The 25,576-nt window shown below is 32.4% G+C and overlaps 1 protein-coding gene and 2 non-coding genes across 4 annotated transcripts; 1 reads left to right on the top strand and 2 right to left on the bottom strand.

Annotated features, from left to right (window-relative positions):
* The first annotated feature begins 3,756 nt into the window (after positions 1–3,756).
* Positions 3,757–7,033, top strand: LOC140958723 (probable serine/threonine-protein kinase PBL7). Of its 2 annotated transcripts, XM_073416308.1 has the most exons (10): positions 3,757–4,200; positions 4,292–4,496; positions 4,592–4,731; positions 4,837–4,931; positions 5,028–5,191; positions 5,283–5,630; positions 5,713–5,855; positions 6,143–6,361; positions 6,506–6,655; positions 6,777–7,033. In XM_073416308.1, the coding sequence occupies exons 2-10, from the start codon at positions 4,316–4,318 to the stop codon at positions 6,858–6,860; spliced, it is 1,524 nt and encodes a 507-aa protein (XP_073272409.1). In that variant the 5' UTR covers positions 3,757–4,200; positions 4,292–4,315; the 3' UTR covers positions 6,861–7,033. The 2 variants fall into 2 exon arrangements, with proteins under 2 accessions (XP_073272409.1, XP_073272475.1); XM_073416374.1 differs by lacking the exon at positions 3,757–4,200 and having other exon boundaries at positions 4,214–4,496.
* Positions 7,034–12,877: 5,844 nt separating this feature from the next.
* On the bottom strand, positions 12,878–12,993 carry LOC140991313 (U5 spliceosomal RNA). Its single transcript, XR_012177834.1, has one exon. It is a non-coding gene; the product is annotated as a U5 spliceosomal RNA (small nuclear RNA).
* Positions 12,994–19,084: 6,091 nt separating this feature from the next.
* LOC140991321 (U5 spliceosomal RNA) lies at positions 19,085–19,202 on the bottom strand. Its single transcript, XR_012177837.1, has one exon. It is a non-coding gene; the product is annotated as a U5 spliceosomal RNA (small nuclear RNA).
* Positions 19,203–25,576: the final 6,374 nt, after the last annotated feature.

The raw sequence follows: 25,576 nt of genomic DNA, 5'->3' as shown, positions 1-25,576 counted from the left end.
GGCTTGAATCCGTGTGCAAGAACATGCATGACATTCAGGCGTTCTGTTTTACGCATATTAGAGCATTTCCCATGGAAAATTCATATGAATTTCATTTCACATACAAATGATCTATAACAGGTAGAAAATTAAAGAAACTCAATTATCTACAAGTTTTATTTGAACCTCAACTTCGAGTTATGTTCCGATCTGTCACGCCCCGATACCGAAAAGTAGTCTTGCTTCCCTTCCTCGATTTCCTCTTCTGACTTATTTGGAGAGGGTAAAGTAAGAGGTGAGTGATATGGTCGTCACTTAGTAAGTGGAGGCAGTTAGAGCAAATACATAACATACATGATTTTGGAAAAGCAACATATAATGTATAACATAGTTCGTACAACATATATCATGAGCATAAACATAACATTAAATTGGCCTAGCTAGGTACTTGTTGGGTGCAATAATTTTCCCTGCTTGGTAGAGCGATCGAATTGTGGTGCTTGAACTGCTGTGTTGTTTAAAAGATTTGGGTTGCACTATTATCACCAGCTATAGCTTTTGGTAAAGCGATAAGCATTCGGTCCTACAATTGGTATCAGAGCCAAGGTCACATGTTCGATTCTCATTGATTGCAAGAAGTGCAATTATTGAGAGGGAGACTGTTGGGTGCAATAATTGTCCTTGCTTGGTGGAGCGATCGAACCACGGTGCTTGAACTGCTGTGTGGTTTAAAAGATTTGAGTTGCAACATTATCACCAGTTATAGTTTCTGGTAAAGCGGTAAGCATTCGGTCATACAGTACTGAGATTTCTCTATTTTACAATGTTTATTGATATCAGTTTCTAAATTTTACTCCTCTAAGGTGGCGAGACCATATAACGATTACAAACTCACTATGTAAATACCATAAACTTATCATATATTGGGATTCAAACCCATATCCAGTGGAATTTTAACAGTGTCAAAACATTAGGTATCGTATCACAAGAAGGGGAAGAAGACTAATAATAATTCTCGATTGAAAATTTCAAAAACGAACTAAGCCATAAAATAAATTTATAGTTTTAAAACAAGCACACTTACCTCAAACTTGAAAAAAAATGTGTAGATGGATGGCTGGGTTCGAAATCCTTGAAGAACCACTGCAGGTATTCAGACAGCATCTGGGCAGCACTTTGATACTTGGAAGAACTTTGACTCAAAAATTTGACAAGACTTGGGGAGAGAATTTCGAAAATATAGAGTAAAATTTAGGTGTGATTTTCAAGAATGTGGGTTTGGGTACTTAGAAAGGTTGGGTGTACATATTAACATAACTCGGCTGATATTTTTTTCATAATTTTGAGATAATTATTCTATAATTTCCAGATGTTCCCACCATACATATTGCCAATTTCGAAAACTTGGTCCCCAAGTTTATATAATTTTTGAAATTTATATTGGATTGGGTGGCTGAATCTAAATAGCTTTCTTGTACATGTTTATGATGTAATTAGACTCCGTTGAATTTAGTAACTTCTTTGTTGGGTAAAAGTTACTTTACATGTATTATTTTCTTCCAAATTTGATTGATACTCTAGCCCTAAATTTCGAAATTCTTGAACATATTGCATTGAATTTCAAATTTAATATATTTATTGTCTTGAAAATTCTAAATATCATGTATTATTTAATATTTTCGAATTTATTATTACAATAATACCAAAATTTCGAAAATACAATCTTACACATGTCTATAATTAAATAAATAATTACATACCCACAAATCGGGTTCTCACACGATAAATTCCAGATTTCAAAAGATTAGTATGACAGTGCACAGACTTGCACGACGATTTCAGCACATGCCAGCTGTTTCGTTAAAACGGCCGTATCTCTTTTGGTTTTATATCAAAGGACATGAGTCTAGCACGAAGCCAATAACAAAGATAAACTTTCGTTCAGAGTGTGTCTTCAAAATTAGAAAGCATAATTCTCAGTTACAAATATTCTAGACTCTTTGTTCACTGGATTACACAGCATTTGTGAAAACCCGAATCAATTCAGTCTTGTAATATTTCATGCATTTCGAATAAATGTCCAGAATGTGCTCTCTCCATTTAATCACTATTATTCTAAATTGAATTGGTCAAGTTGTAACAGTACAATAAAAGATTATTAAAGGCCATTTGATCCATTGTTTAGCAGCCTTATAATAGGGGAAAAAATAGAAGCATGCAGCCTTCAAATTCGAAAATTTAAATGGGACACATGCAGCTGGTTTGGAGGAGTTGTAACAGCTAATTTGACGTCCATTAACACCAATTATTGAGTGGTAATAGTTGTGTATTCAGCTGATCATTTTCACCTATAAATAGTGGTCAAAGGCTGAGGAGAAACACAACCAAAGCATCACCAAAACCCCGCAATTTCCGAGCATCAAAGTATGTTATATTTCAAACAAGAAGTGCTATAGGAACTTAGATTGGACTGGGTTGCTTAATGTACTTATTTTCTTAACATTTCTCCATCTCAATTCATTCTACAACTTAATAAATTAATTATACTATTATGAATTTGTCGACTCTAAATGCAATCTTTAATTTTGATACTCTTGTAATTATATTTGTGAGTTCATGCATGCAAAAAAAAAAAATGTAAATAAAATAACCAAAGTAAAACTTAATAACATGAAAAATACACATAATTATTATTTTTTATGACAATAAAACACACATGTACAATAAATCTTGTAATATCAATATGTTTATATAAAACAGCTACGCCCATCTCCCATATCAGCACATAATAAATTTATCTTCACGCTCCTTTGAGACAGTAAAATATGAATTGAGCGGTATTTTGATGACTACGAAAAAGCAAGGAAAACAGCTTGAACCAAAACTCGAACTATTCCCAAATACAATTTAAGAAACAAGAATGATTAGAGGAAAAAAAAATTACAGAAACACAGAGAAAAACGATTAAGAAATGAAAGAGACAAGAAAATCTTTTAGAGAAATTATATTAAGTAGGGTTGTGAAGCAACCTAACGAGAAATTAATGGCGGGAAAAATTCATTGTGAGGAAGAAGAATGTTGAGTCCGATAATTGTTTTTGCTGGTTAGAACAATCGAAACATGTTGCTTGAACTGCATTAAAGTTTAAAATATTTGAGTTGCACCGTTACCACCAGCTATATTTTTGGTCAAACGACAAGCGTTCAGTCCTATAATTGGTATCGAAGTCAAGGTCACGAGTTCGATTCGTATTGATGGCAAGAAGTACAATTGTTGAGAGAAAAATTGTTTGATTCAATAATTGTTCCTTCTGGTTATTGCAATCGAAACATGGTGTTTGATCTGTTGTAATGTTTAAAAGATTTAAGTTATGCTGTAACCACCAACTATAGTTTTTTGGTAAAATGATAAGTATTTGATCTTATAAAGGAGAAAAATGTTTAAAGAAAATATTTGGAACTTGATGATGATGATAATGATAATGATAATAATAATAATAATAATAATAATAATAATAATAATAATAACAACGACGACTACGACTTTATATTAGGCCAAATTTGATTATGGCATTTTAGGCGAGGCCGGTTATTAAAACAATGTCGTCTCATGATTATAAGGCCATNATATATATAATTTCTTCTAGAATGTTATTTATTTAAAAACAAAAACAAAAGAAAGCAAAACAAAAAAAAGGGTCTTCATTTGATCCAATTTTAAAATGAAAATTTAATATATAATTATAAGATGGATAAGTTTGAGACATCAACCAAAAGCCAAACTTGGGCAACATTAAAAAGGACAATGAACTAGGAAACTTCCCCAAACGACAATAAACTAACAGCAGAAAAACGTGACATTGTACAAGAAGAATGTGGCGAACATTAAATGTTCCGGTCCCGACTCATCGAATATGCGTGTAAAACTAAGCATAGAGCAATCAGAAGAAAACACACACAGACATGCACAGAAAGTAGAGTCAAATCGCATCGAGAAAGCAAATATTTTCTTGCTTTAAAGAATATTTCTTAGGAAACAAAGCACATTTTTTGTCCCTTTTTTACTCGTAATATAGAGAATATCAGATTACAAATACGAGGCATTGTTCCATATTTACTTAGTTTTGAGTTCAAGAAATAAAGATGTAAATGCATAGGAAGCTGCATAAATTCCCTCAAATTGGACAAATCCCAACAAGAGTTGCATTCCAGGAATATTGAGGTTGATCAGACTTCCTGAACTATTGCGTTATTGCTAACTCTCACTTCTGTTTTTTCGGCATAATCTTGGATAACAGCCTCATCTGTTGCAGTATACTTCATTCGTCGCAAGAACAATGTCGAGTAACGTACAAAAGGTTGTGGTAATTCAAGACGCATCAAGGGAACTTAGTACAGTAAAAAATGTTCTGCACGGCTTGGAACTTAAGTGTGGTGACAAAGTCATTCTTCTTGGAATAATTGAGGCTTTTAGAGACGACTCGATATTTCATCCTATGTTCTGTGGAAAATTACTGAGTAAAGATTTCGTACTTGTGGTGAAAAAAGGATTTGATTCTTGGATTCATATTTTAGCATTCTATGTAACTAATATTTTTCATATTCTTGTGCAGAAAATAAAACTCGGTTGCATTCGAGTGCAACAATAAATAAGCACAAAGAGGACATCGGAGAAGAAATTCAGAAGAAATTTGATCAGTATACTAGCTGCGACGAGCATAAACAGATACTTAGAATGGCCGAATCGTTACAGGTGATTGACGGTCTAGTTTATTTTTTTGTCTTGACTATTTGAGAAATAACAAAATATTTCTACATGGCAAGATCCTGACTAAATTCTTGAATCTGCCATAAATAGATAGAGTTCGAGATAAAGGTGGTAGCGGGCTTGCTGAAAGAGGTTGCGGTAGAATATGTCAAGAGTGTTCAGGCAACACATGTGATTCTTCACAGGTTTCTATCCATCAATCTTTTGAACTTGATCGAATCGAACTTGAGAAAGATTGGACCTAAAATCCATTAGATGATTTCTGAAACTGTCAATTCCAGGAAAGTTAAGAAAGAATGGAATTACTTTGTGAAAAACCTGTCTTGTGGAATCTCTAAGATGAAATCTAATGGCACTATTAAAGTTATCAGAGAGCCTCAAGAAAACGAAGCTAGCGCTTTGCCCCCAGGCCTAGTGCTGGAGTCAACCTCAAATCCGGAATCCAGTAAGTGATTATGGCCTCAGCTTTTCATGCACAAAATTCTGGTTATTCGTTTTGGTTCGAAGTCTAATAGACGGGGAAAAACGATCACCAGGGAGCCTCTGTTCGTTGTGTGTGAACCGAAACCCTTTGAATGGAATAAAGAAACGGTTCACTTACGCAGAGTTGCAGCTCGCAACTAATGGATTTTGCACTGAAAATTTGTTGTCCGACCATGGACGGAAAATCTACCTAGGATTGTTGAATGATCAGAGCAAAGTTTTGATCTGGGAGCACCCTTCAGCAACAATTAAAGATGCTGAGTTTAATACAGAGGTTCGGACTCTCCAAGATATCCGACACGAAAACGTGACTTTGTTCCTAGGATTGTGTATAGAAGGGCGCCAGAGGTTTCTGGTTTACGAGTTTGTTTGCAATGGCTCTCTCAACAGACATCTATCGGGTGAATGGAAGAACCATTACTTTTTCTAATTCATTGAACTATATGATTTTGGGAGCTTATTAGTATATGGTCTTTTTTGCAGAAAAGAGCAAGAGATTTACATGGGAAAGAAGGCTAAATATTGCCCTTGGAGCAGCAAAAGGTTTAGAAACTTTGAACAGAGCAAGAATTTACGGAAGCATGAGGCCTAGTAACATCCTCGTTACTCATGATTTTCAACCATTGGTAAACATAAATTCGTATATGAATATTATTATCACTCAGAAATGCAAATGAGTAATAAAAAAACCTGAGTAACTACTGTTATATTTATAGTTGGCGATGACAGTATAATTCGAATCTTTTACACCGCACAACAGCTTGGATAACATATTTTGATCATCATATGCAAAGGCAGATAAGCAACTATCGGCGGATGAGGCTGCTGTTGCACCCCAACAGTTATAATTATTATTTATTTCAGGATGAATGCACCTCTTATAAGGCCATTGATCGTTTGATATATATATCAGATTTCCTACTACGGACTCTCCATAAACCAATATGAAGCCCTGGGCCAGTCTTCTGAGACGACGGTGTTAAAGACTTTCGAATACCTGGCACCAGAATATCAAGAAACCGGGATAGACTTGAGTAAAGCTGATGTATTTTCTTTCGGTGTCGTTCTTTTGGAGCTGATAACCGGTAGAAAGACTATTGAAGATACTGATGGGCAAACTTTCTTGAGATGGGTAATGAATATGGGATTTTATTTGAATATCATCATGCAAAATCTTTATTCTAAGACCTATTTATACCCAAAGAAAAGAAAAGAATGGATGGATGGATGGAAGGATGGACTAACTAACATATGGAAATTATTTATTTTAATTTAGGCTAGACCATTAGTAAGGAAAAAGAAATACATGGAACTGATTGATCCAATGCTGCAAGATTCTGTGGATCTTTACCAGCTATACTGGATAATTCGTGTGGCCGAAAAATGTCTAAATTGGGATCCCAAGAGCAGATACACGATAAAGAAGGTAAGAAATTAGTCTCTGTTGTAGAGCCAATGTAATAAACAAAAACTAACTAGCATAATAAGAAATTTTTTAAAAATGCTTTAGCTGGTTACCTTCTTGACTGATCATGCTCTCACTACAGGTAGTGATGGCTCTAAGAGACGTTATTAATCGCTGCAGCATCGAAGATTTCTCCCCAACTGAATCTGAACTAATGGCATGGTAGTCGAACCAGAAAAATATGTTTTTCGATTCGGACCATTTGTATTCGTTGCTATTGTTCTGAGTGGTCATATATAGAGTTTTTTGATCTGGTAGTGTTTGCGCAACGGATAATTGATTATCATTATTGATGATTATGAATTGTGGGCATCACTTTTTTTTATAGTTAAATGGTGATTTAAATTTCGTGATTCCTCTTGACCAAGTGCATCCAGAGTTTCAATTTAGGACAAGATTTCGAGTTTGAAATAAAGAAAGTAACTTGATTTAGAAAGAAATCAAACACTTGCTAAACGAGTAGCGCATGATGAATGAGCCATGCATGCTCGAATAGGGCTCGACTCGAGTTCGATCCGACACAAGCTTGTGCCGGTATTATTGTCGGAGAACTCATTTGTTGGTAGGAATTAGGAATCCCAATGGGGTCGAGCTAGCCCATGCTCGATTTCCCCGACCCGAACACTAATTGGGCCAAACTTATTATAATTTATGTTCATTTGAATTCGGTTTGAACTTGGATTATATTACCATTTTTTGGATCAAACTCCTCATATCAAGTACATTAATAATTACGAATTTGAAATTGGATACTAACGATAAAAATACGATTTGATTATTATCCAGAATCTAATTTAGCATGATTGATCTAATTTTATCGTCTCACTGATCAATTTTATTAGACAAATCTCTTATTCAAATCATGGAAAAATATTATTTTTCACTCTACATATAGACCGAATCGACCCGTCTTAACATTCAAAAAGTCCCTAGATTTTTTTAATGTTGAGATTTTTTGAAACAACATTACGTCATTAAGTACATCAATTTGGAATATAAGATATGAGTGGGGGCACTTATGTCACCAAAATCGTTTTAAATTAATTTTACTTCAAAGATTTGATCAATGAAAAATAATAAATTTTTTTGTTTTGAGTTGGACAAAGATTATAAACTTAGAACATTGGTGTCAGATAAGTCAATAACTTTTATTTAAGCAAATGTGTTTCTCTAAGTGGAAAATACAAAATTTTAAGGGAAAAGGCAGTATATATACCCACACACAAATATAAGTTTCCATTCGGTCTCTGTAAGAAAAAATTATATGATTTATTCCATGATCTACAAAAAAATGTTTCTGTACTATCTTGACTCATATGTTTTTTCTTGGATAAAAATTGGTACAAAAAATTAAAAATATGATAGTGATACATGATATTTGAGTATCAAATATTTCAAATCTGGTTTTAATATATGAATAATGAGTATTAAAACGTGTATAGCATCTACTAATATTAATGTCACATTTGTATTTCAGATGAAAATCGATACAAAATATCGAAAACATGATATTAATATATGATATTTGAGAACCAACTGTTTCAGATTTTGTTGAATTATCAAACATGTGCCGCAAATTTTGATATTAATAAAGTTGTTCTAATTTTATACTCAAAATATTTTCTTTTTTATCTGATTTAAAACAGTTGATATTCAAATATTATATATTAGTACGATATTTTCAATCTTTTGCACCAATTTCATCTGTGAATAACATATGAACCTAGGAGTAGCAGAATTTATTATTATTTTTTTGGTGAATCAGGTAGTATAAACACATATTTTGCCAGAGATGGATGTATGTGAGGACTATACTGGGCTGTAGCCCAGCCCACTTTTTTTTTTTTTTTTTTTACTTAAAGTTAAAATTTCAGCCCACCCACCAATGTCTTAGTCCAGCCCATCCTATATCCATGGGTGAGAGGAGCACAACGTAAAGACAGAAAAACAGATAGTCCACAATAGCTTTTCCTAATTTTCTTCAAGTCCCCCAACTCATATTTCTAGATCCGTCACTGTATTTTGTAGATAGATAACTGAATACAAAATTAAATTTGATTTTAGGTATATAAAGCAAACTCGCCCATAATTCTATCAACTAAATTCTAAAGCAATTGCCTTTGGAATCTGCGTAAATATTTCTAGAAAATTGAAAAAGTGAAGGAGATACTAAAGAAAATAAAAGTGTGATGGTGATTTCTTTTTCTTGTAGTTCTTTTTACACTTTTATTCTTTTCTTGATCGAAATGGCTTCCTCAAATCTCCAATCCCATTACAATGTTAATTAGTATACTTTTGTTTGTGCTCTCAGATGATTTTCATATTTATTATTCGATAATAAAACCATTTCTGTACATTCAATATACTCTACTACGGATAAATGAATACATAGAGTTGAACATAGTAAAATAAGAAATTGAAAGATTTCGTAGTAATACGATGCTTGTATTAAAAATATATATGTATTAAATTTTAACGAATTCTTTAAAACATTACATTTCATAAAAATAAACACGAGTAAATAATATAGTATACTGATATTATATATGTTTAAACCTCTGTATCAATATTAGGAGAATTTGTCTCTTTTGCATTTTTTACAACTATTTCAAATTAATTGTACATGTATTATATTATATTATAAAAAGGTCGATTTTATAAAATGTTAGAAGCTCATATAATAACTATCTTTGGGTTCTATTGTTTCAATATCGTGCCATAATTTTTTTCCTAAACTATGTTCTCCATATAATACCATTAATTGAGAAAACAAAATAAAAATTCAAATATCAAATTTAAATAGAGAAATTACTCTAATAAGCTTATATTTCACATAAAAATTTATTATATATAAAAAAAACACTTTATATTAAAATTTAATTTATATACACGTATCAATATATCGGTTTTTATCGACAATCGTCCAGAGTGTCCACTTGTGACTTATCATTATTTTTTTTTTCCAATTTTGTTTTTTTTAAAAAAATAAAAGTATAATTTAATCCAAAATTTTGGATTACTATAATTTGGGACATAAAGTAAGCATTGAGCTCCGATCCCAACGTATTCTTTGATCGAAAGAAACGGGAAAGCGAAGCCCTAACTATTAAACTATTAACGTTAAAATTGTTTTTTTAATAACGTATAATTGCAATACACGTGCGGACACTATGCTTTTTTGTATAGTGGGTCGCAAAATTATGGGATTTTTGAGTCTTTTTAGAGATGCGAGAATGATCAGAATGGAAATAATATAAAGTAAAAAATAAGTATATCTAAGTTTCAGAAAGATTAATAAAAATTGCGATTATATTAATCATATGAAATGGTCTTAAAATATAAAATAATGTTTTTTATCACGAGAAAAAAAACATTTAATTTGTAGTGCCTATAATAATATCATTTATATTGGCTATCCCTGATGTTATGTTTCTTTTATAAAATTTTATAAAGATTAAAATTAATTATAATGCCACGCATTTTATTTTAATATAAAAATGTAAATAAATTCTACTTAAATTGCAATTTTCTCTGATTTTCTCTTCTGTTTTGGCTGCAAAATAATTTTGTTCATAGATCAAATTATTTTGTGTTCCCTTTCCAAAAGAGTCCGGAGCGGAAAGGGTCACTCAAGAAAAAGATCATGCAACTCTTCTCGATCAATTTATTCAAAAAACTAACTAATTTAGTCAGAACAAATATCATTCTTTGAAAAAAGAAATGATATAAGTTATGATCCGTGAATACTTGCAACTGGGCTTATTGGGTATTTTGACAAAAATAAACAAAATTTAAATTTTATGGGTAAGTATATTATGAGTCATTAATATTTGAAACTTGAACTTGTTGAGTATTTTGAAAAAATTAAACAAAATTTAAATTTATAGATCATGACTGAACTAAATATATTAAGTTAAATTTGATATGTCGGGGCCTTTAAAAAAATACTAAAATAGAAAATTAATGGGAAGAGCGATAATATTTTAAAATGAATAAGTGATACAATGATTTGAACTCAAACTTAAAAAAACACACAAATTGAATATTAATTGTAATCGCGGAATAGAAAACAACTCATGCATGAAAAAGATTGAGTTATTCTTGTTAATCTCATCAAGCAGAAATATTTTCAAAATATTAAGTTTCTCTGCATGAAAATTATAACTAAAAAGACAACCTTTGAGTCAACAAAATTATACTAAAAAACATTTACCACAAATATTAATATTATTTATAGTATAACAACAAGTGTTTATCATTAGGTCGACAAAAAAAACTATAGTTGTCAGCTGAAACGCAACTTTATTTTTTTTATACATGTTGACAGTATATAGCTTCATACTCAATGACAGATGGACAGGAGAGACTGCACATACTTGAGTGTTCATGATTTGAGTTGTTAGGTTTATGAGTTCAAAGATGAATGTATCTTATAACTGTTGATGATGTCTCGTATCGCTTACAGAGATCGGTTATATAATTTCTTGTTGTTGGTGTTATCTCTTCCATATATCAATATTACCCATTGATATATGATGTAGCTCGTTTATGGTTCATCTAGCCAACCAAATCATACATTATTGTTAATAGTTTGACGCATAAGAGCTTTCTTAAAAGTTTTATGCTTTCTTAAAAGTTCACATATCCTAGTAGTATTCTCATGTAACTATTTTTAATTTATTAGAAAATTTCGTATTATACTTTTATAATTTTCTATTATTTTGAGGTTTGACTTATATTTTAATCAAAATAAACATCACTCGACGTTTTATTGATCACCCTCAAATTCTCCCCCTCATTGTGATTTGGAAATTAATATCTCAACCATTAAATAAAATATTTCGAGTTTTTATTTAATACGAAAATAGTCTAAATCCAATTTTATTAATATTTGCATGTCAATCGATTATGAAAATGGCGGATTTTACACACAATTGACTTTGAGAAAATCCAATAATAGAGATGTCATCCCAAAATAAATGCACCCAAATATCGTGGCATCTCTGTGTGACAAATTCAAGAAAACTTGCAACATAAAAGGTTGACTAAATTAAAGCCACAACCCGATGAATTAAAATGTCCCACTCACATATATATAAATTTATTACCAAAATAGCTAAAATTCGTATACATCATTTTCACATTTATTTTTTTTAGCATACATGTCCAAATATGGTGCCGTGGAATTTTATATAATTTATTTTTCCAATCCAATGGTTTGTCATGTTATTAATGTCTCATCTCTACGTGTTGATCGGATGGATTATTACCTAAATTTGGATTTCATTAAAAAAATTATGATTGGATATCGAGAATCCCAAAACAAAATTTAAATGCAGGTGGATTGGATTGGGATTTGGATTTTGTATAATTCAAACTATTGGTTTACTTTTTTCCATAAATGATTTTAGAGACTAACAAGTTTTATATAGTTTTCAAAGACTTGGAATAATATAATTTTCATTTTTTAAGGAGGTCAAAGTTAGTTTTTAATGTTATTATAAATGAATGCCTCAATAAATTATGTGGATGGAAGCGATATTTGAAAACTTGAAAAAAATTAGTTAAGGATGAATATCATCCGTTCGGCTATTGGGAATGAACCATGTATAATATATGGATGATAAATTTGTATATATGAATAACATAATGATTTATAAGTTTAGTCATTTGTGAAACTTGAGATGTTACGTTAGATGAAACAAAGATGTGTAATAAATCAATATATCATTGTTAGTACCAAGCGATTAGCCAGTATAATAAAGTAATTAAAACCAAAACATGGGGAGAAATTGTTCCAACAAGATTAATTTTATAGCCACAGATTTTATAATAATGAAGCACGCTTTCATACTTGTCAAGGAAGGTGTGAGCTAGTAGCGGCCAAGAAGAAGTTGTTTGATTCCACACAAACAAATAAGCTTACAGAAACGCTTTACCCCATACAAGTTGTGTGGTGGCAGAATTTCATTGATATTCGTCTTGTAATTTGTTCCACCAAATAGGCATACCCGCTAATCATTCCAATGTGAAATAATTATCTAGTGATTTATTGTAATTTGTATCACGTTGGGATGTAATAATTATTTCTACTCAAAAGATATATGGCGGTTATACGGTTAAAAATATTTATATTATACACAGACGAGGATAGTTGACAAAGCTGGTTTTTTTGTTGGGCCCAGTCCGAAGAGAGAAGGCCCTCCAAAAAGAGGTGTATGCTGCCTAAATGCAACAAGCACGCGATATTCTTTAGTAAAAGGTGAAATAATAGTTCTCTTTGTGCTCATTGCGCATCTGTGTAGTTGACTGTTGGAACATTTTAAGTTTTAGTGATTTAACAAGGCTAATGATCCAACGGATAATTACGAAGTCTAACCTAAATAGATTCAAGAAGGAAAACTGAATATTCATAAAATGAATTTTTCTAAGGAGACTAACTACAGAGTCAGACTGATAAAGCTTAAGAAAGATATTGATAGCCAAACATATTAAAGGTTGACAGATGAAGCTCAACTGACAGTCTATCTAAGTCGTTCAGTCAGTCCAAATCCAAATATTCTCTGAAGAATCAGTATAATCAGTGACAAATGATCAAGAGCCCAGCTGAAATAGCGGAGAAAGTTTTCCGTACCAACAGTAACTGAATTTAACAGAATGTCAGGTTCCTGCGCACTACCATGATATTTCAGAAAAGACGATGACGTGGAAACAACGATATTTGTATTTGGAAAAGGATATATTATTTTGAAAAGATTACTGTTGTAGATTATAAGTTATAAATAGATCAGTTGAACAAGCTCTGAAGGCTACATAGTTACATCATCTACCTCTGAATTATTGAAAACCAACTACTCTTCTATAAAGAAGCTTTCTGTGAGCCAAACTGAACATCCAGCACAAGTTGATGAGTTATTATCTGATCATTTTGAGGATCAAATTTGTATATAGAGTTTCTTTATGAAATTTGTGTAATTGAAAGTAAGAGTCTTACTTCTCAAATCAGTTTAGATTGAAGTTTATTAAGAGTTTCAGTTAAGCAGTGTTAAGTCCTACTGAAGTGGGTGATTTCAAATTGCTTGTAATTACCAAAGTCTTTTAGTGAAATATTTCCATAAAGTAAAAGTAGTGATGTAGGATTATTGAAATCATTGAACATCCAGAAATAACTTTGTATTTATTTAACTTTCAACTTACCTACCATAAATATTAGTTAGTAGAACTTAACTGATTTTCTTGACAAGCCATTTGTTCGAATAGTCTCAATCATTCTACTTCTACACAGTTCAATCTGATTGACTTATTGAGAACCTAACTGACAAGAATAAAATTTCAGGGTTGTTAACCCAATTGAAATATTTGTTGAGATAATTTTATTCACCCCCCTCTAAATTTATTTCTGATCCTAAAAATTGGTATCAGAGCGAATTTATTCTTGTCTCTGAACTCAATATTCAAAATGGCCTCGTTCAGCAAAATCTCAATTTTCTCTAAAGAAGATTTTGATGATTGGAAGATCATGATGTAGACTCATCTAACTGCACAAGATGATGATATGTGGTACATCATCATAGACGAACCAATGAGGATCATGAAAGCAAACATTGTCATTGTCATTGTCATTTCTGATGGTGCTCCTCTGATGGAAAAATCGAAAATGGAATGGACTAGTAATAACAAGAAAAAGTCAAATCTGGACAATGTTGCCAAAGATATCTGGGATAAACTAATACAATTATGTGAACGAAATGATCAAACAAAAGAGAACAAACTGTCTGTAGCAATCCAAAAATTTGACAGTATCAAGATGAATGTTGGAAAATCTATGTTAGACTTCGATGAAAGAGTGAGCAGCATTATTATTGAAATGGTTGCTTTTGGCAAGGACTATGGTAAAAGAGAAATAGTCTTGAAAATTATGAGGACACTCTCAAGAGAATGAGATATCAAAATAATGGCAATGCGAGAATCAAAGGACCTTAAAAAGTTTGAACTCCACGATCTGTTTGTTGATCTCAAAGCAAATAAATTTGAATTAGAAACAAGAACTGGTGGTGAATCTTCAACCAAACTGACAAAGGCTCTAACAGCTGCAACTAATGAACAAAATACCTTAAAAAAAATCAGTTGAGCAATTGAGTAATGATGCAATGTCACTATTTGTAAAGAAATTTGGGAAATTTTTAAGAATGAATCAGGGTAACTTTCAAAGCCTAATTAGACATAATCATCACAAAAAAGAGTCCACCAGTGAGGATAATGCATATTTTAACTCTGGGAAAGTTTTACATTTCATAACCGAATGTCACAAGCCAAATAAGGATGACATGAGATCATTCAGAAAGAAAAGAAACCAAAAGAAGCTTGTGGCTGAAGATAGCAAAGCAAAGTGAGCTAACTCTGAGACTGACTCATCAGAGTCAGACTGCTCCACCAGTGAAAGTGATGAAGAGGTGGTACAGTGCCTCATGACTGATGCTGAGTTGGAATCTACTAATGATGAGGTATTTAACTTTAGCTCAAATGATTTTACACGAGAAGATCTCATCACTGCACTCGATGACGTAAAAATAGAGTACAAGAGGCTTTATCAATCATTCAAAGAAGTGAAATCAAAGCAAAAAACCCTAACTAACAATAATGTTGAACCTAACCGGGAACAATCAGGAGAAGAATTAGGTCTTAAGGCAGAAATCGCTAAGCTGAAAAGTGAGAATGGAAGAGCATTGAATGAGCATCAAAAGTTTATTTCTTAAAATAAGAAACTAGCCAAACTGATCAAAATTTGGAATAAGTCATCAGTTAGTATTGAGAAAATGCAAGAGCTGCATAATCAGTCAGGAGAAAAAACTGGTATTGGCTTCAGCACTAATGATGGCAATCCTACAGACTATAGTACTTATCGAACATGAACATGTGCAAAGAGAAATACGTTCACTTTGTAAAGTCCAGTACGATATATGTACATTAGAAGTCAACTGATCAAGTTGAGAAACCTGTCGCACTAATTAACAAAGGCAAAAAGTTTGGTATTGACTAAACACTGTAGAATTCATTTGTCAAGCCCAACTGGTCTTATAATAGATTCGGTCAGACAATACACAACTCAAGAATGGCTAAATCATATCGATACAATAACTGCAAGCATGTTTAAAAGAGATACATGAATCACAATGATGACAGAAAGGCTAAACAATATTTTTTTTTCCAACATTTACACAACCTTACACACACACCAAACACTGCACACACGTATTTCTACACAACCCTTTCAGAACATATAATGAGATCAGTCTGTCAAACTGATCCAAATTTGGGTTCTTAAGAGATTAATCTCGTTTGGACCCAAATAGTATTGGGTACCATTTGATTCAATTTGTGAATGCAGATCAATGAACGAAAAGAAATGAAGAATTCAGTTTGGTACATAGACTACAGATGTTCTAGGCACATGACAGGTCAAACCAAACTGCTATCTTATTTAATCAAATGTGAAGGACCCAAACATCACATTCGGAGACAACGCCCATGGTAAAACCATATGTAAGAGTAAGATTTCCCATGAAAATATTATAATTAATGATGTGTTACCGGTTAAAAAACTGAGTAATAATTTGATTAGCATCGGTCAACTTTGCGATAATGGCTATTTAGTTGAATTTCGTAAGAATAATTTTTTAGTTAAGGATGATACTAATCTAATATCGTTAATTATAATTAAAAATGATAACACTTACAAAATTGATTGGAATAGTAATTACATAGCCTCACCAACCTGTTTTGCTGCTATTAACAATGATAAACATTGAATATGACATAAAAGCTTAACCATCTCAATTTCAGGTCCTGTAAATTAAATCTAGCTGATGGTTTACCTAGTATTGAATTCGTTAAAAATCGCGTGTGCTCAGCATGTCATTTAGGTAAGCAAATTTGATCAAGTTTTAATAATAAAGATAGCAAATTGACTAATAAATGTTTAAAACGGTTGCATATGGACTTATTTGGATCAATACATGTAATAGTTTAGAATGAATGAGATATACACTCGTGATTGTTGATGATTTTTCTAGATTTACTTGAATGATATTTCTTAGTTGTAAAAATCATATTAGTACCCAAGTGATTAAATTCTTAAGGGTGTTCAAAATGAGAAATCAACCTCAGTAATCAGGATCGGGACTGATCGAGGTACTGAGTTCACTAACAAACATTTGGATGAGTACTTATCAGATCGAGGAATTCATAATGAATATTCTGCAGCAAGAACACCTCAACAGAATGGAGTTGCTGAAAGAAGAAACATGACTCTGAAGGAAGCTACACGGACAATGCTTACTGATTCTGGTGTGTCACAAAAATTTTGGGCAGAAGCAATCAACAAAGCGTGTTGCACACAAAACATATCAATGGTCAACAAAAGGTTGGTAAAACTCTATATGAAATATGGAATGTGAGTAAGCCTAACTTATCGTATTTTCTTGCTTTTGGTTACAAATGTTACCATTCATAATAAAGGAAAAACTCATATTTCTGCATTTGATGCAAAATATGATGTCGGAATATTTCTTTGCTATTCAACTGTCAATAAAGTTTTCCTCGTATTCAATAAGAAAACTTTAAATGTTGAAGAAATTATTTATGTGGTATTTGATGAAACTAAGTTAATCGACGATAAAACTAATCTAGCGGATTTAAGTAATCAAACAAAAATTATTGATCTTACAGATGACAGCAAAGAAGAAATCAATATAAATAGAAGGATTCATCAATTACCTAAACCTGAAATTTCGGCTATACAAAGAAATAACAGACAAATAAACCATAGTGATCTAAACCTAGCTGAAAGGAAGGAGACTTATGATATCCAAGCTAATGATAGTCAAACCATTGAGAATCTAGTTTAAGGAACCAGACTGAAAAGAACCTAACTAATCCTACTCCAATAATGCTGACAACTATCCACTTGGACCAAGCCACAAATGGAGAAGACTCGTCCAAATTCACTGGTGATCGGTAACCTTCTGTACCTCCCAGGCTAAACAACAAATGATTAATGAATTCTTGCATGTTGCCTTTATTTCACAATTAGAACCTAAGAAAGTCGATAAAGATTTATTAGATAACAATTGGATTGAAGCTATGCATGATGAATTAAATAAGTTTGACAGAAATAATGTTTGGTACTTGGTACCCAGATCATCTCATCAGACAGTCATTGGAACCTGATGGGTTTACAGAAACAAACTTGATGAAAATAGTATTGTGATCAGGAACAAAGCATGGCTGGTTGCACAAGATTTCAAACAAGAAGAGAAAATTGATTATAATGAGACTTTTCACTCGTAGCAAGATTATAAGCTATTCGAATTTTTCTTGCTTATGCTTCTTATAAAAACTTTGAAGTGTTATAGATGGATGTGAAGAGTGCCTTCTGAATGGACTATTGCAAGAGGAAATATAAGTAAAACAACATCCAGATTTTATTAATCATCATTCACTTGATCATGTATTTAAATTAAACAGAGTCTTATATGGATTAAAACAAGCACCATATACTTGGTATGACACTCTTTCACAATTATTACTTGATTATGATTTTACAATAGGCTCAGTGGATAAGACTTTGTTCATGTTTATAAAAAAATTAGCATACTTTGTACTTCAGATTTGTGTTGATGATATTATATTCGAATCCACTAACTCAAAGCTCTTTGAGAAACTTTTCGTTATTATGCATGATAAGTTTGAGATGAACATGACGGGTGAACTGAATTTGTTTCTCGTACTATAAGTTAAGTAGTTGAATAACACAAAGATTTATAAATTTAGTCATTTGTGAAACTTGAGACATACGTTAGATGAAACAAAGATGTATAATCAATCTATCTATCATTCTTAGTATCAATTGATTAGCCAGTATAATATGAAATAGAACTGAAATATGAGGAGAAATTGTTCCAACATGATTAATTTTACGGCCGCAGATTTTATAATAATGAAGCACGCTTTCATACTTGTCAAGGAAGGTGTGAGTAGCGGCCAAGAAGACGTTGTTAGGTTCCAAACAAACAAATAAGCTTACAGAACACGTTTTCAGAGTCAGATGTCCTCGATCTAAATCATTTATTTTCATTTCCCCTACACTGGAAAAACTATTGAAATTCTCAAATATATATTGATCTTGTAATCAGACCAAATAGGCATACCTGCTAAGCTTTCCAATGTAAAATAATTAATTTGTGGTCTATTTTAATTTGTATCGTATTAGAGTGTAATAATTATCACTACTCAAATAATGACATTTAAACGATTGTACGGTTAAAAATATTTGCATTATACATAGACGGGTGATATTAGTTAACTAAGCTCGGTTTTTTTTTTTTGTCCCAACCCGAAGATAGAAGGCCCTCAAAGAAGAGGCATATGCTGCTTAAATACAACGAGCACACGGTATTCTTTAGTAAAAAGTGAAAGAATAGTTCGCTTTGCGCTTGGCAAAGCTGGGGGTTATTGACAAGGAGTTCTGCCCCAACTTTGGTTACTCAAATTGGATGTAAAATTGGGTAAATATTTGGTCCCAATATCGAAATTGGGGAAAGATATCACTTTTAAATAACAGTGGGGAAAAAGTTGGCGAATTAATTTGGAATTGGTATGGTTTTCAAATAACGGCGTGGACTATTATTAAAAATATATATGAAACACAATATTAACATGTGAAAACACTTGTGTTCCTTTTTCTTTATGAAAATTAGGAAGAAGGAATTTGAGAAATAAAGTAGTTTGAAATTATTTTTTTGCAATATAATTTGTGCTTTTTGTTGTTGATGTGTACAAGTTATAGATTTAATCCGATGGAATTTTATTTCATAACATCAAAAGAAAATTATGGAAGTTTCTAATTATTATATTTCGAAGTAAAGTTAGTATACCATATTAACAAGTTCTGATATTGTTCTTAGATGTTACATCATTACCACAAAATATAATTTTTGGTAAAATGATAAACACATTATCCTACGTATGATGACAAGCTCTACTTAACGTACTTATATTAACAGTACCACTATCGTTTTGGCCAGTGACGAAGCCACAGTCCTTGCCACCCGGGGGTACTAAATTTATTTTAAAAAATTTATATGTAAATTTTTGTATAATTTTGGATAAATTTGATATTAGTTCGGGTAGAGTCGTATTCCTGGTTCCGCCACTGGGTTTGGCAAAACGTCGAATAAATTTAATCTTTCAAACAAAAGTAAAAATAGTATTATAGGATTTTTAAGTTGACGATATTCGACTCGACTACTTCCATTTGACATGCAAAATCTCGACATTAAAGCTCCATATAATACTGGGAAAAAGTAATTATTTTATTTGAAAATAAAATAAGTTTCTTATAGAATAAACATGTAAGTTTTTATCAGTTATAAAAGCTAATTTGATGAAGAGTACTGCTAGATTAACACCAAATCATTTCTCATACAATAAGTCTTTTATGAGATGTGCAGACGTGTTATTCTGATCAATATTTATAATATAAAATAATACTTTTGACATAAAAAATAATATTTTTTTATTAATCGAATCGAGACGAAGATCTATATTACAAATTTGATTCGTGAACTGGTCTCAATTTTATTTCTCAAAAGTCAAAATTCTTCAAGTGTACCATCACGTGCAAATAAAGCTGATCGAACTGATCAAAAAAGAGCTCATCTTAGCTTTTAGGAAATACACATTAAAACTAAAATATGTGAAAAACAAATTAAAACAATTCTTTTTTTTTAAAAAAATATATAAGCTTTTTTTTTTTATTAAACGAGTTATGGATGGCAGATCTCACTGCAGTATTAAAATAAAGAAATAATAATAATTGTTGTTCGTAATCTGTTTAATTTAGGTTTTGGTTCACTAAGTTTTAGAATTTGATTTTGGTACGATAACTTTGAATATTTCGGTTTTTCGTACTATTTCGTCGGAGTATTGACATGCTTTTGAAATAAAAATACCGATTTAACACCGAAAATTGCTGACATGTTGGTTAGAAATGCTGATGTGTTACACACCACGTCAGCAAATGAATTAAAATATCTGAAATCTAAAAGTTAATGCATCAAAATTAAAATTTGACAAATTAATGAATTATAAATGCAATATTAGACAAGTTAGCGAACAAAAAATTATTTCTCAATAAAAAAAATTTAATTTGATCATCCCCATAAAATGTTGAATTAGTGAAATTGAAAGCGTACATTCATAGTCTATTATTTCCAACTGATTGTGTTCATACATGCTTGGGACCTATTCTATCTCAAAACCAGTCTTTCTAACAACAAAAATCCCTGAAACAAATCAATCATATTCATATTTAAAACAACATGTACTACATTTGACATAAAAATATAATATTTTTCATGAGTAACTCAAATAAGATATCTGAGTCACAAAATTTTGGGTACATAAAAAACCAAAATATCATTTAAAAAAAAACACCATATTATCATTTCAAATTACGGCAAATTGCTCATAAATACCTAAAAATAAACTCATATTTGCTTCCACTCCCCATGTCAGTATTAGTATGTTTCAAGTCCCTGACATCTTTCCTTGTGTGTTTTAAGTCCCTACTTGGTAACAAGTTACAATGATGCGCTCATATTTTTTTAAAAAACCGTAAATACCCTTATATGGGCAAGTTTAAAAAATGGAAATCTTTCCCACGAAACCCAAATTGGTCGGCTCTCATTACCCTCAACCCTTAAACACTCCGATCTTCCCATTGCCTATGAAAATTTTAGCAAAAAATTGTGGCAAAATCCTTTCAACGACTAAACAAGATTAAACTTTGCACCCAATTTCTCTTCGTTTTCTGCAATCTCTCGTCCCTTTTGTCCTTTCACCCAATTTCTCTTCGTTTTCTGCAAGCTCTCGTCCCTTTTGTCCTTTAACTTTCTGTGTAATGGAATTTGCTGGTGTTGGGTCATCATCGAATCTTGCGTTTCTTGGTACTTGCAAGTTCAATAACCAACTCTTTGTGATTTCGATTTTCAGCGGGTGTAGTTTGTTTGATATTTTTGCTAGTCTTGGGAAAAAAAACGAGGAGATTAATCCTGAATCTATTACTCCGCGATACCTAGCTCTCGTCCCTTTTGTCCTTTAACTTTCTGTGTAATGGAATTTGCTGGTGTTGGGTCATCATCGAATCTTGCGTTTCTTGGTACTTGCAAGTTCAATAACCAACTCTTTGTGATTTCGATTTTCAGCGGGTGTAGTTTGTTTGATATTTTTGCTAATCTTGGGAAAAAAAACGAGGAGATTAATCCTGATTCTATTACTCTGCGATACCTAGCTCCCCAACATAAGATGTACGTGACATTGAACGATGATGATGATGTGCTTAATATGATCCATCTTCATATGTGTATGAAGCTTACACTGATTGAACTATTGGCAGAGAAAAAAGAACAGATTGGAGGTGGAAAATATGTGGAGAGGTAGTATCATTATTTAGTTCTATTTTGTATGTTGTGTTATATTGGTATGTTTTATTTGTTCATATTGAACTTTTTTTTTAGTGATAATCCTGGAATATAAGAATACAGTGGTTTTGTGTTGTGTATGTGTTCGACTAATTCAAGCAATAGTCTATTTTGTGTCATTATTTCCATTTGAGTAATTTAATTGATGCAAAAATTTTCAGTATCTATTGTAGTACTATTGTTTTCCATTAAAAAACTTAGTTTTTACTTATTTATTACTGAATATATGGTTATGATATTGGTAAGAGTTGAGGAAGATGACATACATTCCAGTAGTTATAACGAGTTCGAAGATGCCCCCGCACAAAATTCCATTGACGCTTGGTTTCATTGCATCCGAGACGAGGGACAAATATTCAAGGATGCTGCAGAATGTAGGACCTATATTAAAAAGTATTCGATTACTACCAGACGTTCATATTTCTATAAAAAAAATGATCGAGAAAAGATTATCGCTATTTGTAGTGTAAAAAGTTGTAAATGGAAGATTTATGCTTCTCGACATCAAGCAGACAATCTATTTGGGATTAGAAAATGCAATTTACAACACTCGTGTGGGGAAGATAATTTACGTAGTAGAGGGCATCCTAGAGCTGATGCAGCTTGGGTTGCTAATGTATTGAAGGATACATTGAGGGGAGAGCCTTCTTATCGTCCTTGTTCAATGATGAGGGATTTACATAGGGACTATGGAGTAGAGATAGGTTATCGCAAGGTGTGGAAGGGCAAGGAAATAGCGATGCATGATATTCACGGTTCATAAAAGGGCTGCTACGATAGATTGAGATGGTATTGCCAAGCCGTTAGAGAAACAAATCCTGGTAGTGTTGCTGAATGTGAGATAGATCCGGTAAACAATAAGTTTAAACGATTATTCATTTGTTTTAATACTTGTGCAGTTGGTTTTGCTACTGGTTGTAGACCGTTGATATTTTTGGATGGCACTCACATAATAAATAAATACAAAGGAAGTATGCTACTTGCTGTGACTAAGGATGCCAATGACGATCTTTTCACTTTAGCATATTCTGTAGTAGATGCGGAGAATGATTCTAATTGGGAATGGTTTTGCTATCATTTGAGATGTGTGATACTTACGCATCATACCATGGGATTCGACAGATTCACTTTTTTCTCAGACAGACATCCTGGGATTATCAAGGCTATCCAACTTTTGTTTCCGGGTAGTCATCATGCGTATTGTTTGAGGCACTTGGTCGATAATTTTGTGAAGACGGTTAGTACTTAATTAATGTTTTCTGTGTGTATTATATGATTAAACAGTTATAATTTATGTAATGTTATTATAACAAAATTTATTACTTGTCTTTTTGTCATTACAGGTGTTGCGAAGTTATCCTCTACATAACAAAAAACATTAGTCGTCGGTATTCAAAAAAGCTGCCTATGCCCCATCACAACATGAGTTTTCACAGCACATAAATAATATCTTTGAGTCAATGCCACTTGCAATAGCATTTATTCAGAAGTCTGAGCCTGAAAGTTGGGCTAATGCTTTGTTTCGTGGAAATCGTTGGGGTGTTATAAATAATAACATCGCTGAATGTTGGAATAATTGGGTTAAACCAGCTCGTTATCTCCCTGTTGTTTCTATGGTTGACCATATACGTGTGCAAATAATGAATATGATGCACCGACGACGCGAAGCAACATTAGGCATGGTGAAAGAATTAAGCCCAGCAAAAGAGAAGGCTGTTCTGAGCACATACATTGAATCTCGCACCTTGAGAGTGCACCGTTCATGTGGTTGGAAGTTTGAAGTAGTTGATTGTGATAAAACATGTGCTGTTGATTTGAATGAATGGACTTGTTCATGTAGAGCTAGGCAGATCCATATGCTCCCTTGCAAACATGCTTGTGCTGCCATAGAATCGAAGTCAATGTCGGTATACGCCTTCTGTGATAAATTTTTCAAAACTGATATGTATCGTCAAACATACAAGGGCATTATTAATCACATACCGACATTTGACATGTATGAGTTTAATGGCGATGAAGGATATGTAATCAATGCTCCCGATGTGCGTAGTCAGCCAGGGCGTAGAAAGACTCAAAGAATACCATCCCAAATTCAATCACGTCTGTCAAAGTGTAGTCGTTGTCGTGTACGAGGACACAACCGAAGAAGCTGCAAAGAAGCTATAAACTAGCTTATTTTGTCTTTTTGGTTTTTTTGAATGGTGCTCGTAGAAATTTGTTCACTTTTCATTGACCATTTCCAATATCATTTTCATTTGTTATTTTCTTGAAGTTGATACAAATTTGCTCATTTCTACAGAAAAAGGACAACAGTGGATTCAATTTTGGACGTGCACAAGAGGAGACACACCCGTTCCAGAGGCAGCATTGGCAGTGTAGCCTTGAGTTGATTATTGTGTTTTTGCATATTGTTTGTGTTGAGTTGTCAGGTGTTATATGATTTGTTGAATCTGAATTATGTTGTCACATTTCATGTGTTGTCTTTGTAATGTATACAATTTGTTGTTCAGTTTCAGAATGATGTTGTGCCACTGTTGTATGATCCAATATTATTTCTGAAGTAATTTTCTTCCACTGGTGTATGTTGTTCTGGACACCTACTGGTACACGAGGTTGATTGTTTGTTGTACATTTTCTGGTTTGTATTCATTGTGGTCGATTATATCACATGGGAAAAAAAATGTAGCCAAAATAGGCTGAATCTAGTATCATATATATATCAATATGGCACACAGTTAGCAAAATTCTGGTACAAATATTTCATGAGGTTGGAATTTGGATGCTCCTATAATATTTGTATGTAATTGTGTTCGGGACACCTACTGGTACATGCAGTTGATGGTTTGTTGTCCATTTTCGGGTTTGTATCCATTGTGGCCGATTATATCACATGGGAAAAAAATATAGCAAAAAATAGGCTGAATCTAGTATCATATATATATCAATATGGCACATAGTTGGCAAAATTCTGGTACAAATATTTCATGAAGTTGGAATTTGGATGCTCCTATAATATTTGTATGTAATTGTGTTCGGGACACCTACTGGTACATGCAGTTGATGGTTTGTTGTCCATTTTCTGGTTTGTATTCATTGTCACCGATTATATCACATGGGATAAAAAATATAGCAAAAAATAGGCTGAATCTAGTATCATATATATATCAATATGGCACACAGTTGGCAAAATTCTGGTACAACTATTTCATGAAGTTGGAATTTGGATGCTCCTATAATATTTGTATGTAATTGTGTTCGGGACACCTACTGGTACACGAGGTTGATGGTTTGTTGTCCATTTTCTGATTTGTATTCATTGTGGCCTATTATATCACATGGG

The sequence above is a fragment of the Primulina huaijiensis genome, chromosome 1, assembly GCF_012295235.1.
Source record: "Primulina huaijiensis isolate GDHJ02 chromosome 1, ASM1229523v2, whole genome shotgun sequence".
NCBI classification, from domain to species: domain Eukaryota; kingdom Viridiplantae; phylum Streptophyta; class Magnoliopsida; order Lamiales; family Gesneriaceae; genus Primulina; species Primulina huaijiensis.
This window is presented reverse-complemented; position numbering and strand designations above follow the sequence as displayed.